This window comes from Oncorhynchus gorbuscha, linkage group LG24 (genome assembly GCF_021184085.1).
Source record: "Oncorhynchus gorbuscha isolate QuinsamMale2020 ecotype Even-year linkage group LG24, OgorEven_v1.0, whole genome shotgun sequence".
NCBI classification, from domain to species: Eukaryota; Metazoa; Chordata; class Actinopteri; order Salmoniformes; family Salmonidae; genus Oncorhynchus; species Oncorhynchus gorbuscha.
Window position 1 is genome coordinate 63,417,236 of NC_060196.1, and position 12,559 is coordinate 63,429,794.

The 12,559-nt window shown below is 47.5% G+C and overlaps 1 protein-coding gene across 1 annotated transcript in view; it reads left to right on the forward strand.

The window, feature by feature from the left end:
• LOC124012290 (CUB and sushi domain-containing protein 2-like) overlaps nt 1-12,559 on the forward strand; it is a 270,739-nt gene that overhangs the window by 76,772 nt on the left and 181,408 nt on the right. The window contains exon 2 of the mRNA XM_046325752.1: nt 7,077-7,293. Coding sequence (XP_046181708.1) covers nt 7,077-7,293 — 217 coding nt within the window. The remainder of the gene's footprint in view (nt 1-7,076; nt 7,294-12,559) is intronic.

Here is a 12,559-nt window from a genome sequence, read left to right on the forward strand (position 1 = left end):
AGGATTCTAGCTTGAAGCAAAATAGTGAATACAGGGAGCAGGATGTCACTGTCCCTCAGATTCTACCTTATTTCCTTTGTCTTCTTTCATCTGTTATTTGGTCACCATGGTGACCATTAACTGACCAGGACCACGTGTGGGAATTGATTACTCTCTGTGCAAATCACATTTGACATTAACCTTGATGTGTATCTGAAGAGATAGAGAAAGAGAGATAGAGATAGGGAGAGAGACCGAGATGGAGAGACAGTGATGGAGATAGAGGGAGAGACATAGATGGAGAGACAGAGATAGAGAGGGAGAGATAGAGTGGGAGAGACAGAGATAGAGTGGGAGAGACAGAGATAGAGAGAGAGAGACAGAGATAGAGAGAGAGAGACAGAGATAGAGAGAGAGAGACGGAGAGAGACAGATGGAGAGAGACAGACAGTTAAGAACATATTCTTATTTTCAATGACGGCCTGGGAACAGTGGGTTAACTGCCTGTTCAGGGGCAGAACGACAGATTTGTACCTTGTCAGCTCGGGGGTTTGAACTCACAACCTTCCGGTTACTAGTTCTCTAGGCTACCCTGCCGCCCCAGTTAGGATCACTCTCAGAATAAAAGTAGAGAGAATGATTTATTTCAGCTTTTATTCTCTCATCCCAGTCTTTCAGTGTTTAACTCGTTTCTCAATAAGCTGGGTGAATTTTTGCCCATTCTCCTGACAGAGCTGGTGTAACTCAGGTTTGTAGGCCTCCTTGATCACACACAATTTTTCAGTTCTGCCCACAAACTTTCTCTCAATCTCTCTCTCTTTGAAGAATCTCTACATTTTGATTTGTTTAACTCTCTCTCTCATAGTTTTGATGACAAATATGCAGCAACGGAAGAAAATCTCCTCTCATGCTCTACCAACTGAGGCATATGAGACCACATTTCTCTCTCTCACCTCATCTCCTCTTCACTTATTCTCTCTCACACTCTCTCTCTCTCTCTCTCTCTCTCTCTCTCTCTCTCTCTCTCTCACACTCTCTCACACTCTCTCTCTCTCTCTCTCTCTCTCTCTCTCTCTCTCTCTCTCTCTCACTCTCTCTCTCTCTCTCTCTCTCTCTCTCTCTCTCTCTCTCTCTCTCTCTCTCTCTCTCTCTCTCTCTCTCTCTCTCTCTCTCTCTCTCTCTCTCTCTCTCTCTCTCAGTCTCACTCTCTCTGTATTGATGGTTAATGAGAGAGAGAGTGTCAGTGGAGGTGTAAAAATAGATGTAGTGTGTCGATAGAAGTGTGGAGAAGTGGGAGGACTACCGATTAGCACTCCAATGTCGGGCTGGGCAACATATCAAATATGGATTAGCTCAGATGTATTCTTTAGTGCGATGGTCCACATGCCTGTATATCTAGAATCGAGAATAAAATTATACATTACTAGTGTTCTGTGTCTTTATGAGCTGTGTTCTCCAAGCCCCTCCTCCAGACACCAAGCCCCTCCCCCAGACACCATGCCCCTCCTCCAGACACCAAGCCCCTCCTCCAGACACCATGCCCCTCCTCCAGACACCAAGCCCCTCCTCCAGACACCAAGCCCCTCCTCCAGACACCATGCCCCTCCTCCATACACCAAGCCTCTCCTCCAGATACCATGCCCCTCCTCCAGACACCAAGCCCCTCCTCCAGACACCATGCCCCTCCTCCAGACACCATGTCCCTCCTCCAGACACCAAGCCCCTCATCCAGACACCATGCCCCTCCTCCAGACACCAAGCCCCTCCTCCAGACACCATGCCCCTCCTCCAGACACCAAACCCCTCCCCCAGACACCAAGCCCCTCCTCCAGACACCATGCCCCTCCTCCAGACAGCAAGCCCCTCCTCCAGACACCATGCCCCTCCTCCAGACACCAAGCCCCTCATCCAGACACCATGGCCCTCCTCCAGACACCAAGCCCCTCCTCCAGACACCATGCCCCTCCTCCATACAACAGACACCAAGAGACAGCTTGCTACTCACAACAACAAAGACTTTATACTCTGCTGCGGTGATTCCCACTGTTCTTCAAAGAGAGGATGCTGTAATGACAGAGATAAGGTAGCTACTGAAAACAGGCCTCTTTACAAGATTAAATTATGACAGGAGCATTTGATTCTTATTAAAGAGAGGGAGTCCGGACAGGTTACTTTAGGAAACGTTCTGAATGGACATATACGCATATACCAGGCACAAGCAAATGTTTTTCCTTCCATTATAACCTGTATAAAATCCTTCTGAAAGTACGTCGTACGAACATGTGAAGGGGACAGCTGAGCTGTAGTCTGAAATGGACATGAATCATTAACAAATAGAAACAAACCCCCTCAAAAAAATCCATAGCCTATTGATCAGCGACGCTGAGTATAGATTGGGAGAGGATTGGAACGATTATTATCATTTGAATGGATGTAAAAAAAAAATATATTTTTTATATAAATACAATTTTTAAAAAATGCTTAAAAGGACTTTGTTGATTTACCATTTGAGGTGCAGAATGACAGAAGCCAAGCTGGGCACTTTCCTACATTTAACATGTCTGGGTGTTCTGAGGTTATCAACATTAACTGGACAGAGAAACCAGACAACAAACAGCTATAGCCTATAGCACATTATCAATTGGGAAAGAGGAAATATGAATAGATAAATGAGCAAAACAAAAGCTCATAATCGTTAGTAATGACTCCCACTAATGATGAAGTTAATACAATATATATATATATAAATAAATCAATGTTGGCTCACACCGGGCCCAGGTGTGTCTGTATGGAGAGAGTCTCCTCCACGAATGGGGAAGTGGTGTATTTATCCTGGGAGACACCTGGCCCAGGTGTGTCTGTATGGAGAGAGTCTCCTCCACGAATGGGGAAGTGGTGTATTTATCCTGGGAGACACCTGGCCCAGGTGTGTCTGTATGGAGAGAGTCTCCTCCACGAATGGGGAAGTGGTGTATTTATCCTGGGAGACACCTGGCCCAGGTGTGTCTGTATGGAGAGAGTCTCCTCCACGAATGGGGAAGTGGTGTATTTATCCTGGGAGACACCTGGCCCAGGTGTGTCTGTATGGAGAGAGTCTCCTCCACGAATGGGGAAGTGGTGTATTTATCCTGGGAGACACCTGGCCCAGGTGTGTCTGTATGGAGAGAGTCTCCTCCACGAATGGGGAAGTGGTGTATTTATCCTGGGAGACACCTGGCCCAGGTGTGTCTGTATGGAGAGAGTCTCCTCCACGAATGGGGAAGTGGTGTATTTATCCTGGGAGACACCTGGCCCAGGTGTGTCTGTATGGAGAGAGTCTCCTCCACGAATGGGGAAGTGGTGTATTTATCCTGGGAGACACCTGGCCCAGGTGTGTCTGTATGGAGAGAGTCTCCTCCACGAATGGGGAAGTGGTGTATTTATCCTGGGAGACACCTGGCCCAGGTGTGTCTGTATGGAGAGAGTCTCCTCCACGAATGGGGAAGTGGTGTATTTATCCTGGGAGACACCTGGCCCAGGTGTGTCTGTATGGAGAGAGTCTCCTCCACGAATGGGGAAGTGGTGTATTTATCCTGGGAGACACCTGGCCCAGGTGTGTCTGTATGGAGAGAGTCTCCTCCACGAATGGGGAAGTGGTGTATTTATCCTGGGAGACACCTGGCCCAGGTGTGTCTGTATGGAGAGAGTCTCCTCCACGAATGGGGAAGTGGTGTATTTATCCTGGGAGACACCTGGCCCAGGTGTGTCTGTATGGAGAGAGTCTCCTCCACGAATGGGGAAGTGGTGTATTTATCCTGGGAGACACCTGGCCCAGGTGTGTCTGTATGGAGAGAGTCTCCTCCACGAATGGGGAAGTGGTGTATTTATCCTGGGAGACACCTGGCCCAGGTGTGTCTGTATGGAGAGAGTCTCCTCCACGAATGGGGAAGTGGTGTATTTATCCTGGGAGACACCTGGCCCAGGTGTGTCTGTATGGAGAGAGTCTCCTCCACGAATGGGGAAGTGGTGTATTTATCCTGGGAGACACCTGGCCCAGGTGTGTCTGTATGGAGAGAGTCTCCTCCACGAATGGGGAAGTGGTGTATTTATCCTGGGAGACACCTGGCCCAGGTGTGTCTGTATGGAGAGAGTCTCCTCCACGAATGGGGAAGTGGTGTATTTATCCTGGGAGACACCTGGCCCAGGTGTGTCTGTATGGAGAGAGTCTCCTCCACGAATGGGGAAGTGGTGTATTTATCCTGGGAGACACCTGGCCCAGGTGTGTCTGTATGGAGAGAGTCTCCTCCACGAATGGGGAAGTGGTGTATTTATCCTGGGAGACACCTGGCCCAGGTGTGTCTGTATGGAGAGAGTCTCCTCCACGAATGGGGAAGTGGTGTATTTATCCTGGGAGACACCTGGCCCAGGTGTGTCTGTATGGAGAGAGTCTCCTCCACGAATGGGGAAGTGGTGTATTTATCCTGGGAGACACCTGGCCCAGGTGTGTCTGTATGGAGAGAGTCTCCTCCACGAATGGGGAAGTGGTGTATTTATCCTGGGAGACACCTGGCCCAGGTGTGTCTGTATGGAGAGAGTCTCCTCCACGAATGGGGAAGTGGTGTATTTATCCTGGGAGACACCTGGCCCAGGTGTGTCTGTATGGAGAGAGTCTCCTCCACGAATGGGGAAGTGGTGTATTTATCCTGGGAGACACCTGGCCCAGGTGTGTCTGTATGGAGAGAGTCTCCTCCACGAATGGGGAAGTGGTGTATTTATCCTGGGAGACACCTGGCCCAGGTGTGTCTGTATGGAGAGAGTCTCCTCCACGAATGGGGAAGTGGTGTATTTATCCTGGGAGACACCTGGCCCAGGTGTGTCTGTATGGAGAGAGTCTCCTCCACGAATGGGGAAGTGGTGTATTTATCCTGGGAGACACCTGGCCCAGGTGTGTCTGTATGGAGAGAGTCTCCTCCACGAATGGGGAAGTGGTGTATTTATCCTGGGAGACACCTGGCCCAGGTGTGTCTGTATGGAGAGAGTCTCCTCCACGAATGGGGAAGTGGTGTATTTATCCTGGGAGACACCTGGCCCAGGTGTGTCTGTATGGAGAGAGTCTCCTCCACGAATGGGGAAGTGGTGTATTTATCCTGGGAGACACCTGGCCCAGGTGTGTCTGTATGGAGAGAGTCTCCTCCCGAATGGGGAAGTGGTGTATTTATCCTGGGAGACACCTGGCCCAGGTGTGTCTGTATGGAGAGAGTCTCCTCCCGAATGGGGAAGTGGTGTATTTATCCTGGGAGACACCTGGCCCAGGTGTGTCTGTATGGAGAGAGTCTCCTCCACGAATGGGGAAGTGGTGTATTTATCCTGGGAGACACCTGGCCCAGGTGTGTCTGTATGGAGAGAGTCTCCTCCACGAATGGGGAAGTGGTGTATTTATCCTGGGAGACACCTGGCCCAGGTGTGTCTGTATGGAGAGAGTCTCCTCCACGAATGGGGAAGTGGTGTATTTATCCTGGGAGACAACGGGCCCAGGTGTTTCCCATGAAGCTGACGACCCTCCCAACTCCGCCCACTGGCATCCTAATAACCCTCCCAACTCCGCCCACCGGCATCCTAATAACCCTCCCAACTCCGCCCACCGGCATCCTAATAACCCTCCCAACTCCACCCACCGGCATCCTAATAACCCTCCCAACTCCGCCCACCGGCATCCTAATAACCCTCCCAACTCCGCCCACCGGCATCCTAATAACCCTCCCAACTCCGCCCACCGGCATCCTAATAACCCTCCCAACTCCGCCCACCGGCATCCTAATAACCCTCCCAACTCCGCCCACCGGCATCCTAATAACCCTCCCAACTCCGCCCACCGGCATCCTAATAACCCTCCCAACTCCGCCCACCGGCATCCTAATAACCCTCCCAACTCCGCCCACCGGCATCCTAATAAGGAAACAAGAACAAAGAGAGAATACAGAGTGGGAGGGTCGTCACAGCGTGTGTGTGTGTGTGTGTGTGTGTGTGTGTGTGTGTGTGTGTGTGTGTGTGTGTGTGTGTGTGTGTGTGTGTGTGTGTGTGTGTGTGTGTGTGTGTGTGTGTGTGTGTGTGTGTGTGTGTGTGTGTGTGTTTATAAACTTACTTGTTTGTAATGCAACACAGCATGCTAAAAACAAAAAGCACAGATTAAACCACTGACCGAGAAAAGCATTCAGGGTGACAGGACTTCTCGGTTTCAGGAAGGCAGTGATGGATCCCATCCTCCTCATAAAACAACCTTTTCATTCCATGTCCTGTCCTGGCCTAGTAGTGATGCACTGGAATACATCTGTTTGGTAACTTGTGTGAGAATGTTCAGAGTGATTACGTTTCTCATCCCTTCTTACCGAAACAGGGTGTCGGTTTGTTGTTACTTCAACTGCAAATATCTCTTTAATGTTACTTAGTAAACGTTGAGTCGACTTTGCTAACAACATTTTCTCCATCCTTTTCCCTCTCCCCCCTCTCCCTTCCCTCTCTCCCTTCCCTCTCTCCCTTCCCTCTCCCCCTCTCCCTTCCCTCTCTCCCTCTCCCTTCCCTCTCCCCCTCTCCCTTCCCTCTCCCCCTCTCCCTTCCCTCTCCCCCTCTCCCCCTCTCCCTTCCCTCTCCCTTCCCCCTCTCCCCCTCTCCCCACCCTCTCCCCACCCTCTCCCTTCCCTCTCCCCCTCTTCCCCCTCTCCCTTCCCTCTCCCCCTCTCCCCACCCTCTCCCCACCCTCTCCCTTCCCCCTCTCCCCTCTCCCTTCCCCCTTCCCCCTCTCCCCCTCTCCCCACCCTCTCCCCCACCTCTCCCCACCCTCTCCCTTCCCCCTTCCCCCTCTCCCCCTCTCCCTACCCCCCCTCTCCCCACCCTCTCCCTTCCCCCTCTCCCCCTCCCCCCCCCCTCTCCCTTCCCCCTCCCCCTCTCCCCCTCCCCCCTCTCCCCCTCTCCCCACCCTCTCCCCCCTCTCCCCACCCTCTCCCTTCCCCCTTCCCCCTCTCCCCACCCTCTCCCCCCTCTCCCCACCCTCTCCCTTCCCCCTCTCCCCACCCTCTCCCCACCCTCTCCCTTCCCCCTCCCCCCTCTCCACACCCCAACAGCTCAGAACTGCAGTTATACTCTCCAGAACCCCAACAGTACGATAGAGAGCCCTGGCTACCCGTACGGTTACCCCAACTATGCCAACTGTACGTGGGTGATCCTGGCAGCAGAACACAACAGGATACAGCTGGTGTTCCAAGGTTTCGCTCTAGAGGAAGACTTCGACATGCTGTCTGTCTACGACGGTCCGCCCAGCCCGGGGAACCTTAGGACCAGGTCAGAATGATGAAAGTGGATTATTTGGGATAACACTGTTGGGCTTAATATAGACAGGAGTTTTCCTTGGCCAGGTGGATTAATGTCTTCCTGATGCATTTAGTTGACACTAGTATCTGCAATGTGAGTTGATTTAAAAAAGTGATGATATATCATATGTCCCAGTGAGGTCAGTGTTCAGAGTCGGGAACTAGAGATTAGACTGGCCTTTTGGATTAGCACTAACATCAGTCTGTAGTGGGCAGTAGCATTAACATCAGTCTGCAGTGGGCAGTAGCATTAACATCAGTCTGCAGTAGCACTAACATCAGTCTGCAGTAGCACTAACATCAGTCTGCAGTAGCATTAACATCAGTCTGCAGTAGCACTAACATCAGTCTGCAGTAGCACTAACATCAGTCTGCAGTAGCACTAACATCAGTCTGCAGTAGCACTAACATCAGTCTGCAGTAGCACTAACATCAGTCTGCAGTAGCACTAACATCAGTCTGCAGTAGCAATAACATCAGTCTGCAGTAGCACTAACATCAGTCTGTAGTAGCACTAACATCAGTCTGCAGTAGCACTAACATCAGTCTGCAGTAGCACTAACATCAGTCTGCAGTGGGCAGTAGCACTAACATCAGTCTGCAGTAGCACTAACATCAGTCTGCAGTAGCACTAACATCAGTCTGCAGTGGGCAGTAGCACTAACATCAGTCTGCAGTAGCACTAACATCAGTCTGCAGTAGCACTAACATCAGTCTGCAGTGGGCAGTAGCACTAACATCAGTCTGCAGTAGCACTAACATCAGTCTCAGTAGCACTAACATCAGTCTGCAGTAGCACTAACATCAGTCTGCAGTAGCACTAACATCAGTCTGCAGTAGCACTAACATCAGTCTGCAGTAGCACTAACATCAGTCTGCAGTGGGCAGTAGCACTAACATCAGTCTGCAGTAGCACTAACATCAGTCTGCAGTGGGCAGTAGCACTAACATCAGTCTGCAGTGGGCAGTAGCACTAACATCAGTCTGCAGTAGCACTAACATCAGTCTGCAGTGGGCAGTAGCACTAACATCAGTCTGCAGTAGCACTAACATCAGTCTGCAGTAGCACTAACATCAGTCTGTAGTGGGCAGTAGCACTAACATCAGTCTGCAGTGGGCAGTAGCACTAACATCAGTCTGCAGTAGCACTAACATCAGTCTGCAGTAGCACTAACATCAGTCTGCAGTAGCACTAACATCAGTCTGCAGTGGGCAGTAGCACTAACATCAGTCTGCAGTAGCACTAACATCAGTCTGCAGTAGCACTAACATCAGTCTGCAGTAGCACTAACATCAGTCTGCAGTGGGCAGTAGCACTAACATCAGTCTGCAGTAGCACTAACATCAGTCTGCAGTAGCACTAACATCAGTCTGCAGTGGGCAGTAGCACTAACATCAGTCTGCAGTAGCACTAACATCAGTCTGCAGTGGGCAGTAGCACTAACATCAGTCTGCAGTAGCACTAACATCAGTCTGCAGTAGCACTAACATCAGTCTGCAGTGGGCAGTAGCACTAACATCAGTCTGCAGTAGCAATAACATCAGTCTGCAGTAGCACTAACATCAGTCTGCAGTAGCAATAACATCAGTCTGCAGTGGGCAGTAGCATTAATTCAGTCTGCAGTAGCACTAACATCAGTCTGCAGTGGGCAGTAGCATTAATTCAGTCTGCAGTAGCACTAACATCAGTCTGTAGTGGGCAGTAGCACTAACATCAGTCTGTAGTAGCACTAACATCAGTCTGCAGTAGCACTAACATCAGTCTGCAGTAGCACTAACATCAGTCTGCAGTAGCACTAAAATCAGTCTGCAGTGGGCAGTAGCACTAACATCAGTCTGCAGTAGCACTAAGTGCTATAGAGTATTGCCCCAGACTGTAAAACGGGTCCATTCTGGGTCAGGGAGGGTTTGAAAGCTGAAGGGAATCAATGTATTGGAGCGTCTGTGTTGTTGATTTACAGTACAAGTGGACCAGTCAGAACAGGGATTAAATGTTCTGTCTCCACATCCTCTCTCATAGCTACTCAATTGCTGAACACTTCAATTGGGTTGGTGTGGCACGACCTCAGAGGGTTTTTTAGAAATATGCTATGTAAGCCTATATATAGAGAGAGAGGCCTCATCTTAAGATAGAACTTCCTTTACCAAAGCCTTTCTAGCTGTTGGCAGGCGTGACATTGTACTGGCTGGTCTTTAAACACACACAGGAACGCCGTACACACATTAGAGGCTCTGTGGTCACAAAACGTAGATAGAGAGGAGGTTTTTATCTTTCATTTTTTCTCTTTGTTTCTGATCCCCCTCTGTGGCATGCCAGTCTCTTTCTCTCTCTCTCTCTCTCTCTCTCTCTCTCTCTCTCTCTCTCTCTCTCTCTCTCTCTCTCTCTCTCTCTCTCTCTCTCTCTCTCTCTCTCTGTCTTTCTCTCTCTCTCTCTCTCTCCCAGGTCTCTCTCTCTCTCTCTCTCTCTTTCTCTCTCTCTCACTCCCAGGTCTCTGTCTCGCTCTCTTTCTCTCCCAGGTCTCTCTCTCGCTCTCGCTCTCGCTCTCTCTCTTTCTCTCTCTCTCCCTCGTCTCTCTCTCTCTCTCCCTTGTCTCTCTCGCCTATCTCTCACTCTCTCTCTCTTGCTCTCTCTATCTCTCTCCCTTGCTCTTTCTCTCTCTCACTCTCTCTCTCTCTCTCTCTCCCTCATCTCTCTCGCTCCCTTGCTCTCTCTATCTCTCTCTCATCTCTCTCTCGCTCTCTAATAGCACGTTGTGTTAGCTAATCCAAGTTTATCATTTTAAAAGGCTCATTAATCATTAGAAAACCCTTTTACAATTATGTTAGCACAGCTGAAAACTGTTAAAGAAGCAATAAAACTGGCCTTCTTTAGACTAGTTGAGTATCTGGAGCATCAGCATTTGTGGGTTCGATTACAGGCTCAAAATGACTAGAAACAAAGATTTCTTCTGAAGCTCATCAGTCTGTTCTTGTTCTGAAAAATGAAGGCTATTCCATGTGAGAAATTGCCAAGAATCTTAAGATCTCGTACAACGCTGTGAACTACTCCCTTCACAGAACAGAGCAAACTGGCTCTAACCAGATTTGAAGAAGGAGTGGGAGGCCCCAGTACACAACTGAGAGAGAGGACAAGTACATCAGAGTGTCTAATATATAATAATAATAATAATAATAATAATAGTTTAATAGTCTAGTTTGAGAAACAGACGCCTCACAAGTCCTCAACTGGCAGCTTCATAAAATAGTACCCACAAAACACCAGTCTCAACGTCAACAGTGAAGAGGCGACTCCGGGATGCTGGCCTTCTAGGCAGAGTTGCAAAGTAAAAGCCATATCTCAGACTGGCCAATAAAAATAAAAGTTTAAGATGGGCAACAAGAACACAGACACTGGACAGAGGAACGCTGCCTAGAAGGCCAAACATCTAGTGTTTGGAACATCAAATCGCAGTGAAATCTGGGTATTGATATGCCAATACATATAGAATTGTTAGAATAGCATCGATAGAATAGCATCACACAATCGTTAGAATAGCATCGTTAGAATAGCATCATACATTCGTTAGAATAGCATCGTTAGAATAGCATCACACATTCGTTAGAATAGCATCGTTAGAATAGCATCACACATTCGTTAGAATAGCATCGTTAGAATAGCATCGTTAGAATAGCATCATACATTCGCTAGAATAGGATCGTTAGAATAGCATTGTTAGAATAGCATCGTTAGAATAGCATCACACAATCGTTAGAATAGCATCGTTAGAAGATTTGTCAGAATAGCATTGTTAGAATAGCATCACACAATCGTTAGCATAGCATTGTTAGAATAGCATTACACATTCGTTAGAATAGCATCATACATTTGTTAGAATAGCATCGTTAGAATAGCATCGTTAGAATGACATCACACATTCATTAGAATAGCATCGTTAGAATAGCATCGTTAGAATAGCATCGTTAGAATGACATCGTTAGAATAGCATCGTTAGAATGACATCACACATTCATTAGAATAGCATCGTTAGAATAGCGTCACATAATCGTTAGAATAGCATCGTTAGAATAGCATCATACATTCGTTAGAATAGCATCGTTAGAATAGCATCACACATTCGTTAGAATAGCATCACATAATCGTTAGAATAGCATCGTTAGAATAGCATCACACATTGGTTAGAATAGCATCACACATTGGTTAGAATAGCACCATTAAGAATAGCATCACACATTGGTTAGAATAGCATCACACATTGGTTAGAATAGCATCACACATTGGTTAGAATAGCATCACACATTGGTTAGAATAGCATCATACATTCGTTAGAATAGCATCGTTAGAATAGCATCACACTTTCGTTAGAATAGCATCATTAGAATAGCATCACACTTTCGTTAGAATAGCATCACACATTCGTTAGAATAGCATCGTGAGAATAGCATCATGCATTCGTTAGAATAGCATCGTTAGAATAGCATCACACTTTCGTTAGAATAGCATCACACATTCGTTAGAATAGCATCACACATTGGTTAGAATAGCATCGTTAAGAATAGCATCACACATTGGTTAGAATAGCATCGTTAGAATAGCATCATAAATTCGTTAGAATAGCATCACACATTCTTTAGAATAGCATCGTTAGAATAGCATCATACATTCGTTAGAATAGCATCGTTAGAATAGCATCACACATTCGTTAGAATAGCATCGTTAGAATAGCATCATATATTCGTTAGAATAGCATTGTTAGAATAGCATCACACAATTGTTAGAATAGCATCATTAGAATAGCATCACGCATTCGTTAGAATAGCATCACACAATCGTTGGAATAGCATCACACATTGGTTAGAATAGCATCACACATTGGTTAGAATAGCATCACACATTCGTTAGAATAGCATCACACATTGGTTAGAATAGCATCGTTAAGAATAGCGTCACACATTCGTTAGAATAGCATCGTTAGAATAGCATCACACATTCGTTAGAATAGCATCGTTAGAATAGCATCTTTAGAATAGCATCACACATTCGTTAGAATAGCATTGTTAGAATAGCATTGTTAGAATAGCATCACACATTCCTAAGAATAGCATTGTTAGAATAGCATCTTTAGAATAGCATCACACATTCGTTAGAATAGCATCGTTAGTATAGCATCGTTAGAATAGCATAGTTAGAATAGCATCACACATTCGTTAGAATAGCATCGTTAGAATAGCATCGTCAG